This window comes from Rhinoraja longicauda, chromosome 22 (assembly GCF_053455715.1).
Source record: "Rhinoraja longicauda isolate Sanriku21f chromosome 22, sRhiLon1.1, whole genome shotgun sequence".
Lineage (NCBI taxonomy): Eukaryota > Metazoa > Chordata > Chondrichthyes > Rajiformes > Arhynchobatidae > Rhinoraja > Rhinoraja longicauda.
In genome coordinates this window covers 752,063-775,716 of record NC_135974.1, presented here as the reverse complement: position 1 = coordinate 775,716, position 23,654 = coordinate 752,063, and the positions used below count along the sequence as shown (strand labels likewise).

Here is a 23,654-nt window from a genome sequence, read left to right as displayed (position 1 = left end):
GGAACCAATATGCTTGCACAAAGAATCTCAGAGAACTAAAGGAGGTGACACAGCCGGTTACATGTACTGCCCCAGAATGTGCTGTCATCTCAGCCGCTCCCTTTACTTTTCCCCCCAATTCATTTGTGGGTTACAGCTGTTGTTGGAAAGGATAACTTTGAGGGACTCTCCTGACCTGGCCTTGAAAAAACAGTGGTGAGCAACCTTTTGCTGCCTGTGTATTAAGGATGCTGTGAGAATGGTTTGCAGGATTTATAGCCTTTGATGATGGAGGAATGCAATGTATTTCCAAGACAGAATGTGCAAATTAGAGGGCGGATGTACTTGCCTTTCTGGGTGAGGGAGGTCATGGGTTAGGGAGCAGACAACGGGGATGTTAAATACATTGTCTCTCCGGTGGCCCGCTATGGAGCCAGTAATTACGATATATAGATATATAGTACATACAAGAGTAACCTAGTTGAAATGACTTTAATAGTCTTCTCCAGTTCCTAACATTGTGAAATGTAAGAGCAGCAAGCTAATGAGACCAAATGCACATCTGATCCATATTGAGGTGGATAAATATTACTACCTCTTGACAACATCTGGGTGAATATCACACACATCCTGCAAGAACAACTGAATGGCCACTGGCAATATAGACTGTCTGATTGTGTCTGCCCACTCAAAGGACCTATCAAATGCTGCTTCTAGAGAGCTCCAACACTTTAGCAAAGCTCGGTATGAAAGGCTCGACATTTTGATTCACTTGGATTGGTGCCAAAGAGTAACCGAGGAAACTTCAATCACATCTCAATAGGATCAAGTGTTCTTGTAATGTTCATCAAAAATGTTAAAGCATTCATTTTCAACTAAAAACTAGACATCCAAATTACTTTTCACTCCCATTAATCTTTACATGAATAAGCAGCGACTAAAACAGAGGCTGGGGCTGTCTCCAGCTCACAGGAATGGGTATCTCGTCTCGGCTCACCGTCGGTGGATGAGATAATCTTCAAGTATATCCAGGCAGCGAACCATCTGAGAGAAGATCAGCACCTTGTGCCCTCCTGCTAGCAGTTTGGGCAACAGCTTGTCGATCAGCACCAACTTTCCTGCTGCCTGGATCATGGCCTGCAGCTGGAAATGATGGGCCTCGGGATTGTGCACCTCACGGAACTCATCCAGGATTTTCTCCTCAGCACCTAGCGGGAATCAAAATTAAAATATTCATTACATATCTTCCCAGCGCTTTTTCAAGATCTTTAATTACTTTTTATGCCCTCTCTTTTACTTTAACCACTGCCAAAAATATTGGCACTCACAGATCCCTGATACTTGAATCAGAGCAGGACAATTCACCCAATATGTCCATTCTGTACCCATCTACACTAACCCATGTATCTGCATTAACCAGAGGACCTAATCATGTCCTCTGGTTGTAGGACCATTTCCTATAATAGTAGGCATATGTAGGCATTTAAGATGTCAGCTCGCATCACTGACTAGGAATTGAACCTGGAACATTCCACTTTGTACGACTCAGCAAAACAATATGCATTTCACATCAAGAAAGACGATCAATCTACAAAGTAATGCACACGAGCTTCATCAAATATAGTCTGACCCCAAGTTGCCCAAAGAGACATGAGAGACTTTGAAGAAAGGTTTGGACGTATGTTTTAAGGACAGCAAGGGAGAAGCAGAGGATTTTAGACAAGAAAATCAGGAGTATTAGTCTCTGACATGAACGCGCAGTTGCAAATGGGACAGCGGTCAAATGGTCGATGGATAACAGAGGTGCAGAGGCATTTGGAGACAATGATGGGGCATTGACAGCATTAAATGGAGCTTGATACATGGGCTCACCATTGATCAAATAGGGATGGTTACAGCATTTTCTCAGTTCCATCATGGTATTCAGCAGGTTTGGCATGTTAGCCTGGTTAGCTCCTTTAGCCAAGAAAGAGAAGTTTCTCTCCAGGATGGCCCTGTAATACTTTTTCTGGATGTTAGTCAGTTCCACCTCAATGATGGTCTCCTCCTTTGGAGCCAGATTTTTCTCCACATCATCTTTCAGTCTTCGAAGCATCATGGGTTTCAGCACTGCTTGTAGCTTCTTCACCTACCACAGGAGAAAAGGTTCAGTTATAACCCCAGTTGATCATACCCTGCTGGGGCCCATCTGCCCAGCCCAACTAAATCAAATCAAACTGTTAACACTTTAGACTGAATGACTGAAGGCAATTTCAAATAGCAACAACAAAAAGGTCTGATAAACCCACAGGAAAGTGCATGCTGCAAGCTATGCCCCAGTTAGAAGAAGGCCAAAGAATTTAGACCTGAAAGGTTGTCTATCCATTCTCTCCACAGATGCTGCCTGACCCACTGAGATTTTCCAGCACTTTGTGTTTTACAGTTAACTGGAAAGTAGAATGAAATCTAAATCATGTAGATATTAGATTACAGCAATAATTATGTCTTAAAAGTTGGTGGCAAGGAATGTTTGAGAGAAAGAAGGGGAGACAGAATGTGTAAAGAATTTGAATCCAGCACAATCTTATGAAGGGTTATGGACCAAGCACAGGCAAGTGGGACTAATGTAGCTGGGATATTGTTGGCCGGTGTGGGCGAGTTGGGCCACACTGTATTACTCTACGACTATGACAATGAAGATGCTCAGACTGCACAGATGTAGGTCACAGTGAGAAGGGAGGGAAAATTACTGCAAATGACCAAATCCTTTGATTTTCATGGTGTTCTGATCACCTCCACTAATTGGACCTCTCAAGTCAATGCACCAACATCGCAGCATAAAAATGACACCTCAAGCCAGACATTGGAATCTTGATCACAACGGCTTTAGGAGCTCTGTGACATCTAACTTTAATCTGTCCTTCTGCCATTTCATTTGTCACTGGGCACAATCATGCCATTTTGTTTCTCAATAACAATCTCTTCAGTTGTTTACAACAACAAACTTTGACCATTAAAAGCAATGCAAAGCTGCCAAGCTAGGCACTGAAAAATCAAAAGCAGTAGTGAGATATTTTGGAGGCATTGGTATATACACCAGAACCCCCAGTTCATCCTCTAATAGTGATATGTGAATCTTTAGCGGGAAGGTGGGTCCTCATTTGAAAGGCAGTGGCTCCACTGGTGGAGAATTAGTTCAAATCTCCACTGGCAGTATTGGCGTAAGCGAGATAAAGCTGAAAGAACATTGAAAGTAGACACAAAATGCTGGAGTAACTCAGCGGGTCAGACAGCATCTCTGGAGAGAAAGAATGGGTGACGTTTCGGGTCGAGACCCTTCACGCAGCGGTAGAGTTGCTGCCTTACAGCGAATGCAGCGCCGGAGACTCAGATTCGATCCTGAATACGGGCACCGTCTGTACGGAGTTTGTACGTTCTCCCCGTGACCTGCGTGGGTTTTCTCCGAGATCTTCGGTTTCCTCCCACACTCCAAAGACGTACAGGTATGTAGGTTAATTGGCTGGGTAAATGTAAAAATTGTCCCTAGTGTGTGTAGGATAGTGTTAATATGCGGGGATCGCTGGGCGGCGCGGACCCAGTGGGCCGAAGGGCCTGTTTCCGCGCTGTATCTCTAAATCTAAAAACATTGATTCAGCTAGCTCATTCAGCCAACAGTAAAATGTGTGATACGCCAGCAATCTTGCTATTTATCAATTAGCGCGAGCTCGAACTTAAATTCAAGTGTTAAATCAATCTAGCATTTAAAAAAAAAGTCTCAATGCTACAAACATAAGGTGATGAGTAGTGGCAGGCAGTTTCCCCCTCAAGCCTGTGTGATACTGGCCTCAGCTCCACATTCATACTTGTTTCAAGGAAGTTCAAGGAAGGGTACTGAAGGACTGTGCTGAACAGCTGGCTGAGGTATTCACCAGGATCTTTAACCTGTCATTATCTCTGGCTACGGTCCCCAAATGCCTGAAGTCGGCTATCATAGTTCCGGTGCTGAAAAAAGCAAAGATCTCCAACCTGAACGACTACCGCCCGGTTGCCCTAACGCCGATAGTCATGAAGTGCTTTGAGAGGCTGGTCCTCTCACACATCAAATCCAGCATCCCTGACTCACTGGACCCACATCAATTTGCATACAGGGCAAATAGATCCACAGAGGACGCCATCTCTCTGGCTCTTCACACTGTCCTGACTCACCTAGAGAGACAGGGCAAGTACGTGAGGATGCTATTCATAGACTATAGCTCCGCCTTCAACACGGTCATCCCCACCAAGCTCATCACCAAACTCCACCAGCTAGGCCTCAGCTCGTCATTATGTGACTGGATCCTGGACTTCCTGCTGGAACGACCGCAGGCAGTGAGAATGGGCCCGCACCTGTCCTCCACTATCACCCTGAGTACCGGCACACCACAGGGCTGTGTTCTGAGCCCCATGCTCTACTCCCTCTTCACACACGACTGTGTTCCTGCATTCGACACCAACACCATTGTCAAGTTTGCAGATGACACAACGGTGATCGGGCTGATCACCAACGGGGATGAAACAAACTATAGAGCGGAGGTGCAGAACCTGGCGGACTGGTGCTCGGATAACAACCTGTCCCTAAATACCACCAACGGGGAATATCACATAACGGGGAATATGCCCCGATCTCTATCAACGGGGTCAGTGTGGAGAGAGTGTCCAGCTTCAAGTTTCTGGGCACTCACATTTCGGAGGACCTAACATGGTCCAATAGAACTGCTGCGCTGGTCAAGAAGGCACAACAAAGACAGTTCTACTTAAGAACATTGAAAAAGTCTGGTCTACCCCAACAGCTGCTGACGACCTTCTACCGCTGCACCATAGAGAGCATCCTAACGCATGGCATCCCTGTGTGGTACCTCAGCTGCACGGAGGCAGAAAGGAAAGCTCTACAGCGGGTAGTCCATAGAGCTCAGAGGGCCATCGGAACACAGCTACCAGACTTGGAGGGCATCTACAACACACGATGCCTCAGAAAAGCCACCAGCATCCACAAAGACTCTTCACACCCCTGCAACAGTCTGTTCGAACTCCTTCCATCGGGCAGACGATACAAGGCCTTCTACGCCCGCACCTCCAGACTCAGGAACAGCTTCATCCCCAGGGCCATAGCTGCTATGAACCGGTCCTGCTGAGCCGGATGGCCACAACGCATAGATCAACTTGCACTTTACCCTGTCTAAAAACTGTTACAATTGTTTCGTTTCGTTGGGTTGCTGTTAATTACTTAAATTATTGCATCGTATGGGAGGCGCATTCCCAATCTCGTTGTACCCCTGGGTACAATGACAATAAAGATATATTGTATTGTATTGTATTGTATTGTTTCTGTCCTTGTTGCGAGTGGTAGGAGGGGGAGCAAGAGCGGAGCTGCGGGATGTAGAAGAGACCCTAGTGAGAGCCTCATCTATAATGGAGGAGGGGAAGCCCTGTTTCCTGAAGAACGAAGACATCACGGAAGCCCTAGTGTGAAACACCTCATCCTAGGCACATATGCGGCGTAGACGAAGGAATTGGGAGTAGGGGATAGACTTTTTGCAGGGGTCCGGGTGGGAAGAAGTGTAGTCCAGATAGCTGTGCGAGTCAGTGGGTTTATAGTAAATGTCTGTACAATAAAAACCACCGGCAGTTCCGCACTGTACAATAAAAACCACCGGCAGTTCCGCACTGTACAATACACATTTACTATAAACCCACTGACTCGCACAGCTATCTGGACTACACTCCTTCCCACCCAGTCCCCTGAAAAAAGTCCATCACCTACTCCCAATTCCTCCGTCTGCGCCCAGGATGAGGTGTTTCACACTAGGGCTTCCGAGATGTCCTCGTTCTTCAGGAAACGGGGCTTCCCCTCCTCCATTATAGATGAGGCTCTCACTAGGGTCTCTTCTACATCCCGCAGCTCCACTCTTGCTCCCCCTCCCCCCACTCGCAACAAGGACAGAATCCCCCTCGTTCTCACCTTCCACCCCACCAGCCAGCGGATCCAACATATCATCCACCAACATTTCCGTCACCTACAACGGGACCCCATCACTGGCCATATCTTCCCATCCCCTCCCCTCTCTGCGTTCCGCAGAGACCGTTCCCTCCATAACTCCTTGGTCCACCCGTCCCTTCCTACCCAAACCACCCCAACCCCGGGCACTTTCCCCTGCAACCGCACGAAATGCAACACCTGTCCCTTTACCTCCCCCCTCAACTCCATCCAAGGACCCAAACAGTCTTTCCAGGTGAGACAAAGGTTCACCTGCACCTCCTCCAACCTCATCTATTGCATCCGCTGCTCTAGATGTCAACTTATTTACATCGGCGAAACCAAGCACAGGCTCGGCGATCGCTTCGCTGAACACCTGCGCTCGGTCCGCATTAACCAAACTGATCTCCCGGTGGCCGAGCACTTCAACTCCCCCTCCCATTCCCAGTCTGACCTTTCTGTCATGGGCCTCCTCCAGTGCCATAGTGAGGCCCACCGGAAATTGGAGGAACAGCACCTCATATTTCGCCTGGGCAGTTTGCAGCCGAGCGGTATGAACATCGACTTCTCCAACTTTAGATAGTTCCTCTGTCCCTCCCTTCCCCTCCTCCTTCCTAGATCTCCCTCTATCTTCCTGTCTCCACCTACATCCTTCCTTTGTCCCGCCCCCTGACATCAGTCTGAAGAAGGGTCTTGACCTGAAACGTCACCCATTCCTTCTCTCCCGAGATGCTGCCTGACCTTCTGAGTTACTCCAGCATTTTGTGAATATCACCATTCGGCCCACACAGGATCGTAACAGAGAAATTCCACCAGTCCCATTCTCCTGTAGGTTACAGTGCCCTCCATAATGTTTGGGACAAAGACCCATCATTTATTTATTTGCCTCTGTACTCCACAATTTGAGATTTGTAATAGAAAAAAATCGCATGTGGTTAAAGTGCACATTGTCAGATTTTAATAAAGGCCATTTTTATACATTTTGGTTTCACCATGTAGAGATTACAGCAGTGTTTATACATAGTCCCCCCATTTCAGGGCACCATAATGTTTGGGACACAGCAATGTCATGTAAGTGAAAGTAAGTCATGTTTAGTATTTTGTTGCATATCCTTTGCATGCAATGACTACTTGAAGTCTGCAATTCATGGACATCACCAGTTGCTGGGTGTCTTCTCTGGTGATGCTCTGCCAGGCCTGTATTGCAGCCATCTTTAGCTTATGCTTGTTTTGAGGGCTAGTCCCCTTCAGTTTTCTCTTCAGCATATAAAAGGCATGCTCAATTGGGTTCAGATCGGGTGATTGACTTGGCCACTTAAGAATTAACCATTTTCTAGCTTTGAAAAACTCCTTTGTTGCTTCAGCAGTACGTTTGGGATCATTGCCTTGCTGCAGAATGAACCGCCGGCCAATGAATTTTGTAAAGGATGAGAGGAGATCTTATCGAAACGTATAAGATTATTAAGGGGTTGAACACGTTAGAGGCAGGAAACATGTTCTCAATGTTGGGGGAGTCCAGAGCAAGGGGCCACAGTTTAAGAATAAGGGATAGGCCATTTAGAACTGAGATGAGGAGAAACATTTTCAGTCAGAGAGTTGTGAATCTGTGGAATTCTCTGCCTCAGAAGGCAGTGGAGGCCAATTCTCTGGATGCTTTCAAGAGAGAGCTAGATAGAGCTCTTAAGGATAGCGGAGTGAGAGGGTATGGGAAGAAGGCAGGAACGGGGTACTGATTGAGAATGATCAGCCATGATCATATCATCATATATCATATCATATATATACAGCCGGAAACAGGCCTTTTCGGCCCACCAAGTCCGTGCCGCCCAGCGATCCCCGCACATTAACACTATCCTACACCCAGTAGGGACAATTTTTACCTTTACCCAGCCAATTAACCTACATACCTGTACGTCTTTGGAGTGTGGGAGGAAACCGAAGATCTCGGAGAAAACCCACGCAGGTCACGGGGAGAACGTACAAACTCCTTACAGTGCAGCACCCGTAGTCAGGATCGAACCCGAGTCTCCGGCGCTGCATTCGCTGTAAAGCAGCAACTCTACCGCTGCGCTACCGTGCCGCCATAAGATCACATTGAATGGCCGTGCTGGCTCGAAGGGCCGAATGGCCTCCTCCTGCACCTATTGTCTATTGTGGCATTTGTTTGAACTTGAGCAGATAGGATGTGTCGAAACACTTCAGAATTCATTATGCTACTACCATCAGCAGTTGTATCATCAATGAAGATATGTGAACCAATACCTTCAGCAGCCATTCATGCCCAGGCCATAACACCCCCACCATCATGTTTCATAGATGAGGTGGTAATCTTCGTCTCATCTGTCCACAAGACCTTTTTACAGAACTGTGGTTGCTCTTTTAAGTACTTCTTGGCAAACTGTAACCTGGCCATCCTATTTTTGTGGCTAACCAGTGGTTTGCATCTTGCCGTGTACCCTCTGTATTTCTGTTCATGAAGTTTTCTGCGGACAGTGGTCATTGACAAATCCACACCTGACTCCTGAAGAGTGTTTCTGATCTGTCGGACAGGTGTTTGGGGATTTTTCTTTATTATAGAGAATTCTTCTGTCATCAGCTGTGGAGGTCTTCCTTGTCCTGCCAATCTTTTTGCGATTAGTAAGCTCACCAGTGCTTTCTTTCTTCTTAATGATGTTCCAAACAGTTGATTTGGGTAAGCCTAACATTTGGCTGATGGCTCTAACAGTTTTATTCTTGTTTCTCAGACTCATAATGGCTTCTTTGACTTTCTTTGGTCCACATGTTGATTAACAGCAATAAAAGTTTCCAAAGGTGAAGGAAAGACTGGAGGAAAGACTAGGTGCTGAGAGCTCTCTTATACCTGCATTAAGAGGCAATTAAACACACCTGAGCAATTACAAACGCCTGTGAAGCCATCTGTCCCAAACATTATGGTGCCCTGAAATTGGGGCGACTATATATAAACACAGCTGTAATTTCTGCATGGTGAATCCAAAATGTATAAAATACCCTTTAATAAAATCTGACAATGTGCACTTTAACCACATGTGTTTTTTTCTATTACAAATCTCAAATTGTGGAGAGCAGAGGCAAATAAATAAATGATGGGTTTTTGTTCCAAACATTATGGAGGGCACTGTGTTCTCTCTACACGTCTATCAACTCCCATTTTGATTATTTTGCCACTTACCTATACTTTGGGTGATTTGCAATGGACTTGAGTAAGAGAAGAAAGTGAAGCTTCAGCTGTATAAAGTTGTGGACATATCTCATCAGATGTACCTGCAACACTCGGGACATCAGGTCTCAGGTAAACTGTCCATGGAAGCGTTGCACCACATTTTCACCTGGTACAGGTATGTAGGTTAATTGGCTGGGTAAATGTAAAAATTGTCCCTAGTGGGTGTAGGATAGTGTTAATGTACGGGGATCACTGGGCGGCACGGACTTGGAGGGCCGAAAAGGCCTGTTTCCGGCTGTAGATATATGATATGATATGATACACTAGAGCTAACAGGCTAAACTAGATGCGCCAATCACATTGAGCCACGTATATCCTTGAAGAGTAGAAACTTAAAGCACCATGTCGATCAGGTAAGTAAAGAAATAAAACTAATTCCTGACAGCAGACACTGGGGCAGTGAGGAATGCTGTTAGGAAGCATACAAAAGGCGGAGTGCATTCAGAATGCTGTCCTCCAACAATTTGTTGAGTTTGGGAGCAAATTATTTGTTGGGAGTTATGATCGTTAAGGAACATAGCCAAAGAAGGCATGGCATGCTCAGGTACAAATCACCCATGATCTATCTGGCTGTGGAACCAGAGAGGGGCTGATGGCTGTGGCTTCTGTTCCTGCCCTTCCACAAGAGGGAAATGGTTAACAACCAGCGCCTCGCTATTGCATACCTGCTCATTGGTCTTCAGGTCTCCAAACTCCTCCATGAATGTGGACTCAGACGGAAAGTGAACGGGTTCAAGAAAATTTAATAAGCTGAACAACTCTTCCACTGTATTCTGCAAAGGGGTTCCAGTCAGAAGGACTTTATGTTCCTAAATTAGGAAGGGAGAAAAAAAAGACAGCAAGAAAGTGAGGATAGGTGAGATGGGTAGCTAATGCAACAGTGTGTGAGATAACAGCAAAGGAACACGATCACATTGGTGCAGTAAATCAATGCTTAGATTCTTAGAAATAGTTTTTTATTGAAGAAAATTCATTGAGAGCTGAAGATTAACACTGTGAACCCATGAATGACTGCCACTCCAGCACCATTGAGACTAAATTAGAGCATCCTAGCTGTTTAATTTACTTAAATCTAATCATTTCTAATGTCTGACATAAACAAACACCTGGTAATGACCCCTGGGACAGGATTTAGCTCTCAAAGCCATCCAGGTTTCACCATCCAAAGTGCTGTTTCTTAATTATTAGGCTGAGTTTATAGGCTATAAAGGAGATCACAGATGCTGTCAAACATCCTCAGCAACGCTGTTTTTGAAACAATTTTTACCACATTAAAATATCCCCTAATTCCATATGCAATGACTCGCATTTTAAGGGGCAATGACTCACATTTTAAGGGGCAATTACTCACATTTTAAGGGGCAATTACTTTCCACCTTATCTAAACCTTTGTTACTTCATGACTTGAGAAGTCCAATACTTGGGTTAATCTCACCTTGCATCCACCAAAAACAAAGTTATCCTAAACATGTTAAACATTGCACAGGGGGGTCTTGGGGTCCAAGCCATAGCTTCTTAAAACAAATAACACAATAGAGGGGTACGGAAAGCTTATGATACGCTTGCCTTAATCAGTGAGTGTTATTGTCAGGAAATCACTGTAGCTTCTAAAACTGGTGAGAAGGTACCTTCTCCAACCACATCCTTTTAGATTTTTAGATAGGCAAATGGACATGCAGAGCTTGGAGGGATACGGGTCATGTGCAAGCAGAGGGATTATTTTAATTCAGCATAGTGTTCAAAATAGACATTGTGGCCAAAGTGCCTGCCCCTGCTGTATTATTATCCCGACAAGATCCAATTTACTGCCACTGCCCTCTCATGCTCCCACATCCTGCAATTCACTCTGAACATCTCACTGTCAAGGAGTTGGAAAAAACTGCAGTTGCTGGTTAAAATCGAAGGTAGACACAAAATGCTGGAGTAACTCAGCGGGCCAGGCAGCATCTCAGGAGAGAAGGAATGGATGACATTTCGGTTCGAGACCCTTCTCACCCATTCTTTCTCTCCCGAGATGCTGCCTGACCCACTGAGTTACGCCAGCATTTTATGTCTGCCTCACTGTCAATGATCCACCGTCGACTTCTCTGCACATTGAGCTCTGGATATTTACCAATCTCAACACAAGATCCAGCTGGACACACTCTGCATTTGTACTCCTGACTTTGAGATGCCCAATGGGATCATGAAACCTTCAGCCCACAGGTTAACTGGACTGACTGAATGCATCAGATGATCATGCAAAATAGTAGTAGGCCATACAGTCTCCTGAGTGCCTCCACAATTGAGTATGACTGCAGCCAATTCTCAACCATGGTATCCATTTTCCCAATCCAATCTCTATTATTTTCCTCTAAATATCCGTAAAATAGACTCAGCAGCTGTGTATCTGCAGCCCCTAGGGCAGAGTTCCAATGGTTCACAGCCCTCTGAGGGACAAATTTGATGGTCAAAAGATGATCAGTGTCCTCACCAAAGCCATGAGCTTGAGACCCTCCAGCAGTTTACAGTTCCTGTTCTTCAGCCGATGGGCCTCATCGATGATCACACAACTCCACTGGATTTTTCGCAGCTCAGGGCAGTCAGCCAAAATCATTTCAAAAGTGGTAATTATTGCATCGAACTTGAAAGTCCCCAGGATGGGGAGGCCCTGCAAGATTAAAAAAACAATGAAGATACATTAGCCCAGAACGGAGTGCTGAGGGCAGCTACAGCAACAGGGACAAGATTTCCACCGTGCCTGTCACAATCATCATTGACAACACTATTTCAACCAATGAGGATCTGTAATGTGGCCAATGTGGGAATGCCAGCTTTGCCTGCAGCTCGCTGCCAAACACAGCAATCTGTTAGCGACTGGATAGTTTGCTTTGTTTTTGAACCGTGCTGAATGAAGGATGATGGTATACACTTGGCAGCTAACCGGCGGTGAGGCAGATGATCAGCCTGCCCCCTCGGTGTAGCACTCGCATTCCGGACAATGCAGCATGTTCACCCTGCTGCCAATACTCTCAGCACTGTGCCTCGTCAGAAGAGCCACTCTGGCAATATGGAGCTCCCCGAATGCAGCCCTTCTGACAGTGAGGCATCATCTCTATGGTGCTTCTCAGGAGAGTCACACACTCTCAGCACTGGGCCATACTAGTGCAGTACGTTCACAGTCCACCTGTGGGGAGTCCAGTCACCATTACTGCAAGGTAGCATTTGAAATCAGCTTCAAGCTCAGAGTGGAAAGCCTGTGACTCAGATTTACAGCTGACGTGCAGGCCCTCCAATCCTGCTCACACTGGCCCTTACACACACCGTCAGCTGTACATGGAGAAGCAATCCCACGTCAGTGAGGATGCAGATCCTTCGCACTTGAGTGAAAAGACAAGCCTGCTGTTCTTCACTGTCGATGGTATCCTGAGCTGATGCTGTCAGCAGTCATTCAAAAATCAGCAACTACGTCCAGTGATGCAGCGGCACAGTGGTATGGCTGACGTGTAATGAACCGGATTTGATAAGGGAACTCAAGGTAAAGGAACCAATAGGAGGTAGTGACATAATATTATAAGTTTTAATCTGCAATTTGACAGGGAGAAGGTAAAATCGGAAGTGTCAGTATTGCAGTTGAACAACATGGAGGCATGAGGGAGGAGCTGGCCAAAGTTGACTGCAAAGGGACCCTAGCAGGGATGACGGAGGAACAGCAATGGCAGGTATTTCTGGGAATAATACAGAAGGTGCAGGATTATTTCATTCCAAAGAGGAAGAAAGATTCTAAGGGGAGTAAGAAGGGACCGTGGCTGACAAAGAAAGTCAAGAAAAGTATAAAACTAAAAGAAAAGACATAGCAAAGATGAGCAGGAAGCCAGAGGATTGGGAATTTTTAAAGAACAACAGAAGGTAACTAAAAAGGCAATACGGGGAGAAAAGATGAGGTACGAAGGTAAGCTAGCCAAGAATATAAAGGAGGATAGGTTGGTGAAGAGGAAAATATTAGTTAAGACAAATGTGGGTCCATTGAAGACAGAAACAGGTGAATTTATTATGGGGAATAAGGAAATGGCAAACGAGTTGAACAGGTACTTTGGTTCTGTCTTCACTAAGGAAGACACAATCTCCCAGATGTACTAGGGGACAGAGGTTCTAGGGTGATGGCAGAACAGAAGGAAATTCACATTAGTCAGGAAATGGTGTTGGATAGACTGATGGGACTGAAGGCTGATAAATCCCCAGAGCCTGATGGTCTGCATCCCAGGGTACTCAAGGAGGTGGCTCTAGAAATCGTAGACACATTGGTGATCATTTTCCAATGTTCTATAGATTCTGGATCAGTTCCTATGGACTGGAGGATAGCTAATATTATCCCACTTTTTAAGAAAGGAGGGAGAGAGAAAACAGGGAATTATAGACCAGTTAGTCTGACATCAGTCGTGGGGAAGGTGCTGGAGTCAATTATTAAAGATGTATTAGCGGCACATTTGGATAGCAGTAACAGGATCGGTCCAAGTCAGCATGGATTTATGAAGAGGAAATCTTGCTTGACTAATGTTCTGGAATTTTTTGAGGATGTAAAAAGTATAATGGACAAAGGAGAGCCAGTGGATGTGGTGTATCTGGACTTTCAGAAAGCCTTTGATAAGGTCCCACACAGGAGATTAGTGGGCAAAATTAGAGCACATGGTATTGGGGGTAGGGTATTGACAAGGATAGAAAATTGGTTGGCAGACAGGAAACAAAGAGTAGGAATTAACGGGTCCCTTTCAGAATGGCAGGCAGTGACTAGTGGGGTGCCGCAAGGCTCGGTGTTGGGATCCTTGTTATTTACAATATATATTAATGATAGAAACATAGAAACATAGAAAATAGGTGCAGGAGTAGGCCATTCGGCCCTTCGAGCCTGCACCGCCATTCAATATGATCATGGCTGATCATCCAACTCAGTATCCCGTACCTGCCTTCTCTCCATACCCCCTGATCCCTTTAGCCACAAGGGCCACATCTAACTCCCTCTTAAATATAGCCAATGAACTGGCCTCAACTACCTTCCGAGGCAGAGAATTCCACAGATTCACCACTCTCTGTGTGAAAAAAAACGTTCTCATCTCGGTCCTGAAAGACTTCCCCCTTATCCTTAAACTGTGATCCCTTGTTCTGGACTTCCCCAACATCGGGAACAATTTTCCTGCATCTAGCCTGTCCAACCCCTTAAGAATTTTGTAAGTTTCTGTAAGATCCCCCCTCAATCTTCTAAATTCCAGCGAGTACAAACCGAGTCTATCCAGTCTTTCTTCATATGAAAGTCCTGCCATCCCAGGAATCTGGTGAACCTTCTCTGTACTCCCTCTATGGCAAGAATGTATTTCCTCAGATTAGGAGACCAAAACTGTACGCAATACTCCAGGTGTGGTCTCACCAATGCCCTGTACAACTGCAGCAGAACCTCCCTGCTCCTATACTCGTATCCCCTCGCTATGAATGCCAACATACCATTCGCTTTCTTCACTGCCTGCTGCACCTGCATGCCTACTTTCAATGACTGGTGTACCACGACACCCAGGTCTCGTTGCATCTCCCCTTCTCCTAATCGGCCACCATTCAGGTAATAGTCTGCTTTCCTGTTCTTGCCACCAAAGTGGATAACCTCACATTTATCCACATTATACTGCATCTGCCATGCCTTTGCCCACTCACCTAACCTATCCAAGTCACGTTGCAGCCTCCTAGCATCCACCTCACAGCTAACACTGCCCCCCAGCTTCGTGTCATCCGCAAACTTGGAGATGATTTAGATGAAGGAATTAAAAATATCATTAGCAAATTTGCAGATGACACAAAACTGGGTGGCAGTGTCTGTGAAGACGATGCTATGAGGATGCAGGATGACTTGGATAGGTTGGGTGAGTGGGCAGATGCATGGCAGATGCAGTATAATGTGGATAAATGTGAGGTTATCCACTTTGGTGGCATGAACAAGAAGGCAGATTAATCTGAATGGTGTCAGATTAGGAAAAGGGGAGGTGCAACAAGACCTGGATCTCCTTGTATATCAGTCACTGAAAGTATGCATGCAGGTACAGCAGGCAGTGAAGAAAGCTAATGGCATGTTGGCCTTCATAACGAGAGGATTTGAGTATAGGAGCAAAGAGGTCCTTCTGCAGTTGTACAGTCAAGTCAAGTCAAGTCAATTTTATTTGTATAGCACATTTAAAAACAACCCACGTTGACCAAAGTGCTGTACATTTGATTAGGTTCCAATAGAAAAAAAAAATGAAAACATACAGTAGCACGCAAACAGTTCACAGCGCCTCCTCAATGAGCCTCAAACGCTAGGGAGTAGAAATATGTTTTGAGCCTGGACTTAAAGGAGTCGATGGAGGGGGCAGTTCTGATCGGGAGAGGGATGCTGTTCCACAGTCTAGGAGCTGCAACCGCAAAAGCGCGGTCACCCCTGAGTTTAAGCCTAGACCGTGGGATAGTGAATAGCCCCAAGTCGGCCGATCTGAGGGACCTGGAGTTAGAGAGGGGGGTTAGAAGCTTTTTGATGTAGGGGGGGGAGTGTCCATTTAGGGCTTTATACGTGAATAGGAGGAGCTTGAAGTTGATTCTGTACCGTACAGGGAGCCAGTGGAGAGAGGCCAGAATCGGGGTGATGTGGTCCCTTTTACGGGTACCCGTCAGGAGTCTCGCTGCGGCGTTTTGGACCAGTTGCAGGCGGGACAGGGAAGATTGGCTGATCCCAGTGTATAGGGAGTTGCAGTAGTCTAGGCGGGAGGAAATGAAAGCGTGAATGATTTTTTCTGTGTCGTCGAATTTGAGGAAAGGTTTGATTTTAGCTATGGTTCGAAGTTGGAAGAAGCTGGCTTTTACCACAGCGTTGACTTGCTTATCAAATTTTAATGCAGAGTCAAATATCATGCCGAGGTTTTTGACATGCGGTTTGACTAGGCAGGATAGGCTTCCAAGACTGCCTGTTATCAATTTGATGGAGTCGGGGGGGCCGAATAGGATGACCTCAGACTTGCTCTCATTTAATTGGAGGAAGTTCTGTGCCATCCAACATTTTATGTCCTCAAGGCAGTGTGAGAGGCTGTTTAAATTTGACTGGTTGTTGGGTTTCAGGGGGAGGTAAAGCTGAGTGTCATCGGCATAGCAGTGGAAAGAAATGCCGTGCCTTTGAATGATTTGGCCAAGGGGGAGCATGTATAGAGAAAAGAGAATGGGGCCTAGGATTGAGCCTTGTGGAACTCCGCAGGAGAGGCTAGCTGGAGCAGAGGAATAACTGCCTATGTTGATGGCGAAACTCCTATCTTTGAGGTACGAAGCGAACCAGCTCAGGGCAGTGCCATCAATGCCAACCGCGTACCGGAGACGGTCAATAAGGATGGTGTGGTCCACTGTATCGAATGCTGCGCTGAGGTCGAGAAGGAGCAGGATTGCACAGTCGCCGGTGTCGATGGCGAGAAGCAGGTCGTTGTGTACCTTCAACAAGGCAGACTCTGTGCTGTGGTGGGCTCTGAAACCTGACTGGAAACTTTCCAGGATGGTGTTTTGGTGCAGGTAGGGCACTAATTGGTTAAGGATTGCCTTTTCAAGGACTTTTGACAGGAATGGCAGTTTGGAAATGGGTCTGTAGTTGCTAGGCAAGGTGGGGTCTAGGTTAGGTTTTTAACCTAACACAGGGTTTTTAACACAGGGCCCTAGTGAGACCGCACCTAGAGTATTGTGTGCTGTTTTGGTCTCTTAATTTGAGGAAGGACATTCTTGCTATTGAGGGAGTGCAGTGTAGGTTCACGATGTTAATTCCTGGGATGGCAGGAGTGTCATATGATGAAAAAATGGAACGACTGGGCACTGGAATTTAGAAGGATGAGAGGGGATCTTATAGAAACATATAAAATTATTAAGGCATTGGACATGCTAGATTCAGGAAACATGTTCCCGATGTTGGGGGAGTCCAGAACCAGAGGCCACAGTTTAAGAAGGCAGTGGGGGCCAATTCACTCTTTGCATTCAAAAGTGAGTTAGATAGAGCCCTTAGCGCTAGCAGAATCAAGGGATATGGGGAGAAGGCAGGAACGGGGTTCTGATTTTAGATGATCAGCCATGATCATATTGAATGGTGGTGCTGGCTTGAAGGGCCGAATGGCCTACTCCTGCACCTATTTTCTATGTTTCTATGTCTTACGTTCTTGTCGCCAACTCTCCTACTCCCATTAATAATACAGCACAAATGCTGCTTCAATGGTTCGACCAACCTAAGCCTGCCATTCCCATTAAGTTAATCATCAAACCTTTTATAGTAGCAAAAGTGCAGTCTTCTGCCTTGTATTTTAACTCTTCCAAAAATTATTGGGAGCTTCAGATCAGTTGAATCAAAGACATATTTTATAATTCTGGGCCATGAGAATTAAACACTTCACACAAGTTCAACCACGTTTTATAAACAGCAATACCAGCAGTACAAGAAATGTATCTTGTATCTTGTGGTCATCATTTCTGAAGAGTCCACCAGGGACTATACTGGAAGTATCCTATACAAGGGATAATTTTTAACACTATCCTACACCCACTAGGGACAATTTTTACATTTACCAAGCCGATTAATCTACAAACCTGTACGTCTTTGGAGTGTGGGAGGAAACCGAAGATCTCGGAGAAAACCCACGCAGGTCACGGGGAGAAAGTACAAACTCCGTACAGACAGCACCCGTAGTCAGGATGGAACCCGGGTCTCCAGCACTGCATTCGCTGTAAGGCAGCAACTCTACCGCTGCGCCACCGTGACAATATGTTTCAAAATTCTGATATAGTACCTTGGCCCAAAGCATTAACCTCTCAGAGCTTCCTGTGTATTTCTAATTCAGTTTTCCAGTGTTTATGCATTTCACTTTCATTTACAAACAGGAGTATGCTTCAGTAAACAGACGCCGCGCAGTGGGGAGAAACCAATGAGTTGCGTGGCCATCCAGCCACGGCACCATTCTCACCTCAGAGTCCTTGTAGTGCATTTCATACTGGTGGATCATCTGGCGGCTGATCTGACTGCCATGATACACGATGACATTTACCTCCGTCCATGTGCGGAACTCCCGCTCCCAGTTGGCTATTGTGGAGAGAGGTGCAATAATGAGGAAAGGGCCCCGGATTCCCATCAAGTATATTTCATACAGAAATGTAATTGATTGGATTGTCTTCCCCAGACCCATTTCATCCGCCAGGATGCAATTTTTTCTGAAAAATATAAAGTTTCAAAAACTTATAAGAGGGGAGAGAAAACAATCGTAACAGCGGGAATGAGAGAGAGACAGAAGCGGAAAGAGGCACGCAACGCACGAGGGCCACGGCGGCAGGGGAGGGAGGCGTGGAGCCAGGGAGCACCGGTGGGACATGGTAGAGAGTTGGGGGAGGGGTGTGGCACGGATCGCCCAGGGCCACCGTGGCAGCGGCTGGAGGAGTGGAGCCAAGGAGCGTCAATGGGACACAGCAGAGTGGAGGGGTGGACAGAGTGGAGCCAGGGAGCATCAATGGGATACAGTACGGAGAAGGGAGAAGTGGGGAGGTATGGTCCCCCTGCCATGGGACACCGCAGAAGGGGTGGGGAGAGTGTAGCCGGGTAGCGTCACTGAGATACGGAGAAATGGCCTTTGGGGGTATGGCACGGAGCCATGGCGGGAGGGTGAGGAGATTGGAGTTAGAGTGCCAGTGGACACGCCACGGAGTGGTCGGGGCATGGAGAGTGGAGCCAGGACGTGTCAGTGGGATACAGTACGGAGATGGGGGTGGGGGAGCATGGTGGAGGCACGGAGCGGCGGGGGGGATGGAGAGTGGAGCTAGAGAGCGTTAGAGGGACACAGCGCAGGGGAGGCACGGGGCATCAGGGGACAGCATGGGGGAAGGGGGGTGGGAGGCACGGGGCATCAGGGGACAGCACGGGGGGGAGGGGGGTTGGAGGCACGGGGCATCAGAGGGACACAGCACGGGGGAGGGGGGGTGGGAGGCACTGGGCATCAGGGGACAGCACGGGGGGGAGGGGGTTGGAGGCACGGGGCATCAGAGGGACACAGCACGGGGGAGGGGGGTGGGAGGCACGGGGCATCAGGGGACAGCACGGGGGGGAGGGAGGTTGGAGGCACGGGGCATCAGAGGGACACAGCACGGGGGAGGGGGGGTGGGAGGCATGGAGGGGGGGGGGTTGGAGGCACGGGGCATCAGGGGACAGCACAGGGGAGGGGGTCCTCTCACTCTCAGGTCCACGTGTGCAATAACATTGCAATAAAAGGCCATCGCTACAGAGTACAGCTGTGGAGTACAACTATGGAGTAGACGTCATTGATGGTCAACCAGTGCAGTTATTAGTGTCTGGTATTGTGTGAAGCATGGAAACTGATTCACAGGTGTCTTTCAGAACAGCAACCTTCCGGTGACTGCGCGCTGTCTCATAATAACATACAGGTTCAGCACCAGTACTGGTGGGAAGTTCATGCAACTTTGCCATTTGAACTGACAGAATAAAAACAACTTTGGATGAATCCAATCCCTTCTTCCACTGTCACCAATAACAATTGATTTGAGAAATGGATGACAATTTCATCAGCTGACCTCCAACATCTGTAACTTTTCACTCTATTTTTCCCCAAAGAAATAAAATCAGAAAACTTCTGACTCAGGAGTTTGAGTTGTGTCAATGGAGAACAAAACTAAGTTGAAATTTCACATCAAAGATCCACCTTCAGAACGTTGTGTGAAAACAAACAGACAGCAGACTGGGGAAGTTGTGCGAGGAACAGTGAACATCTATGCCAGGAGTAGACAACACAGATGAACTGCACCCAGCAGTTGCATTAACCCATTCAGTCTCACCCCATCAGCTTATTCCCTCAGTCTTACCCATCTCTCCACCTCTGCAACTGAAAACGAACAAATTTTTCTCTCTTTCCCAGTTCTGACAAGAAGCATTAACTCTGTTTTTCTTTCCAAAGACACTGCCTGATTAGCTGAGTGTTTCCAGTATCTTCTGTTTTTATTTCCCATTCTGATAATCTGCAGTTATTTTTGGTTTTCATTCTGTGGATGTTTTAGACAATAGACAATAGGTGCAGGAGGAGGCCATTCGGCCCTTCGAGCCAGCACTGCCATTCAATGTGATCATGGCTGATCATTCTCAATCAGTGCCCCATTCCTGCCTTCTCCCCATACCCCCTGCCTCTGCTATCCTTAAGAGTTCTATCTAGCTCTCTCTTGAAGTCATTCAGAGAATTGGCCTCCATTGCCTTCTGAGGCAGAGAATTCCACAGATTCACAACTCTCTGACTGAAAAAGTTTTTCCTCATCTCAGTTCTAAATGGCCTACCCCTTATTCTTAAACTGTGACCCCTTGTTCTGGACTCCCCCAACATTGGGAACATGTTTCCTGCCTCTAACGTGTCCAACCCCTTAATAATCTTATACGTTTCGATAAGATCTCCTCTCATCCTTCTAAATTCCAATGTATACAAGCTTAGTCGCTCCAGTCTTTCAACATATGATAATCCCGCCATTCCAGGAATTAACCTAGTAAACCTACGCTGCACGCCCTCAATAGCAAGAATACCCTTCCTCAAATTTGGAGACCAAAACTGCACACAGTACTCCAGGTGCGGTCTCACTAGGGCCCTGTACAACTGCAGAAGGACCTCTTTGCTCCTATACTCAACTCCTCTTGTTATGAAGGCCAACATTCCATTGGCTTTCTTCACTGCCTGCTGTACCTGCATGCTTCCTTTCAGTGACTGATGCACTAGGACACCCAAATCTCGTTGTACGTCCCCGTTCCTAACTTGACACCATTCAGATAATACTCTGCCTTCCTATTCTTACCACCAAAGTGGTTTTAAAGGAAATGATACCCAGAGACAATTCCAACACACAATAAAGAACAGGGAACTGCGGGAACTCAGCGGGTCAGTGACCCACAGAATCATTCAGCTGCGATCCACCCTGCACTATCAGTCACCTTCCACGGAGAGGCGACGAGATGACCGCTCAGCTTTGGGCACATCGGAAGCATTAACTATTCCTTCTCAGGCATTATCTGACCCACAAAGCGATGCACGCATTTCTGTTTCACACTTCCAGTACCCACAATTAAACCACTGAAGATGTCACACACTTGACTAAATTAGAATAAACTCATTTTGACTTAAAAGAAACAAACGAGTGAAGTGGAGGGTTTCGACCACCGTAGATACTTGGGGGTTTCCTTCTAACAATGAAAAGATCTGTTTTCATAAAGAGGGAAATGAGGGATGGGTAAATGAGGAGGTGGGGGCAGGGGCAGGAGCATCGGAGGAAAGGCTGGGAGGGAGAGAAACACTGAGGAAGAGAGCAAGTACGAGATTACAGTCAGAAACAGAGGAATGTTGGAAGCCACGTGCTCACCTGTTGTACCAGTTGAAGAGCAGCCAGTTCATTCCCTCCAGCTGGTATTCCCTGAGTCTATTGTCCGCTTTGTACGGCCGTGATGGCTCCAGTTTCTTCCATGTGTCAGCAGGAGGCCGCTCCTAGGCCAGGGAAAGGGAACAGATGAGAGCAACTGAAAGCTTATGAGCAGCACATCTTCCCTCTGTTCACCGACTGGTTTTCCACTCATCCCCACCACTGCCATTTAACAGTGGCATGATGGGTAAAAGTACCACCCTCTACCTCGGTTGCACCATCAGGGCATGAGCCAGAGGTGAATTTAAAAACCCGAGTTTCATCTTGGATCAGTGATCAATCTCGACCAACTCCACAACTTGGAACCCATTGGCTGAGTTGGCTGGATGTCACCTGCTTCCTCCTCTCTTCTGACTGAGCAATGCTCTTTCTTTATGTTACAAACATCAGACAGAAATGTTCATTTACTCTTCATCAACCTTCACTCTCTGATTAAATACATTGGTTTTCAAATTCACCCATGAATATACTATTCAAACCAGAGTACACAGATTCCCCTTCTAACCGTTAAATGCAAGACCTCTGAGTTTTAATAGTTGAGGTTTGTACATCGCTTGTTGGCCAACAACGACATGTGCACGCAAAACAAGTCAAATTCCATTACCGCTTGTGAGATTTCAGGCACAATCTGCAACTCCTGATATTCCAGAATCTTTGCGGGGTCGATGTCTTCCACCAGCTCCCAGGTGCTTTCTTCGTAGGGTAGAGAGCACCACTTCACCAAGTAATGAGTCACAGGCTGAGGAGACAGATTGGCAAATATTAAGCAGAGGCAGGTGGACCCAAATGCTGGAGTCACTCAGCGAGTCAGGCAGCATCTCAGGAGAGAAGGAATGGGTGACATTTCGGGGCGGGAACCGCCACCTCCCGACATCAGTCTGACGAAGGGTCTCGACCCGAAACGTCACCCATTCCTTCTCTCCAGAGATGCTGCCTGACCCGCTGAGTTACTCCAGCATTTTGTGTCTACCTTCGAATTATACCAGCATCTGCAGGTTTTTTTCTATGAAGCAGAGGCAAATGGTCCACATTACCACATCCATTCACATCTGAACTGTGGCCCCAGGCAGTTACCTTGATCCACATCCAACAAAACACTAACCCAACAAAAATCCATCCATTAAATTCAATCTGGAGAATTTAAGTTGACTCAAGGATTTTTGCAGCGAGGCTAGATTTCATCAATGTGAAAAAGTGCTTTGGTTTCACTTCTATGGATCTAGGTCTAATTCTACGATTATCTCACCTGCTCTGGATTCACCCCTGAAGACAAAATTTCTTAAAATTAATCTCTTCATCATTTTAAATGCCCTTGTTAGACTCCCCAAAAAGTTCATCATCGACCAAGGGTATATAAACAAGATTCTACAAAATCATTATCTTAATCAGCTCTTTCAGCTTCACTATTATCCGGCAAATCCAAAACTCCCTGGAACTGCAATGCCAAAGTTGAACAATTATTCCTACGGCAAGGCTCTTTTGGATTACTTTGTACAGCACGTTAAAATCAAAAAGAGCATCTAAATTCTCTGTGGAGAAGTGTTTTTCGATTCTACTCATGAACACCCGATGCTGATTTTAAGAACTTTTTGGATTTCACGGCAAGGAAAGTCTCCTATTACCACATCGACCCCCTTTACCATTCAACATGCCCATCAGCTTCACCTTTCAAATAGCAGGATGTACCCACCTCTGAAGTTTCAGAGTCAATGGTATGTGCGACATCCAAGATCCGGTCAACCTCTATGTAATCCGGATTAAAGGGCTCTTCATCAGGCTATAGAGAAGACATAAAATGTACGATGCAAACAGTGAAATACGACTGTCACCCAAGAATGGACCGTGTCACCTTCACCCATCCAATGGAATGAGTTATCCAGTCTCAGTGTGGGAGGGAAGCGTGCAGGTAGCCAACAGGCCTGGCAGGGAAGGTAATGGAAGATTTGGTTGAGAATTCTTAAGGGCGCAAGCTGTGAGATG

At 46.4% G+C, this 23,654-nt stretch overlaps 1 protein-coding gene across 3 annotated transcripts in view; it reads right to left on the bottom strand.

Moving 5' to 3' along the window:
- The window catches only part of chd6 (chromodomain helicase DNA binding protein 6), a 200,385-nt gene that overhangs the window by 47,862 nt on the left and 128,869 nt on the right, over window positions 1-23,654 (bottom strand). For all 3 annotated transcript variants that reach the window (XM_078418568.1, XM_078418567.1, XM_078418569.1), the window contains 8 exons: window positions 23,365-23,451; window positions 22,279-22,413; window positions 21,618-21,739; window positions 18,188-18,431; window positions 11,686-11,862; window positions 9,878-10,021; window positions 1,852-2,107; window positions 977-1,187 (listed from right to left, as the gene is read on the bottom strand). In XM_078418568.1, coding sequence (XP_078274694.1) covers window positions 977-1,187; window positions 1,852-2,107; window positions 9,878-10,021; window positions 11,686-11,862; window positions 18,188-18,431; window positions 21,618-21,739; window positions 22,279-22,413; window positions 23,365-23,451 — 1,376 coding nt within the window. The remainder of the gene's footprint in view (window positions 1-976; window positions 1,188-1,851; window positions 2,108-9,877; window positions 10,022-11,685; window positions 11,863-18,187; window positions 18,432-21,617; window positions 21,740-22,278; window positions 22,414-23,364; window positions 23,452-23,654) is intronic.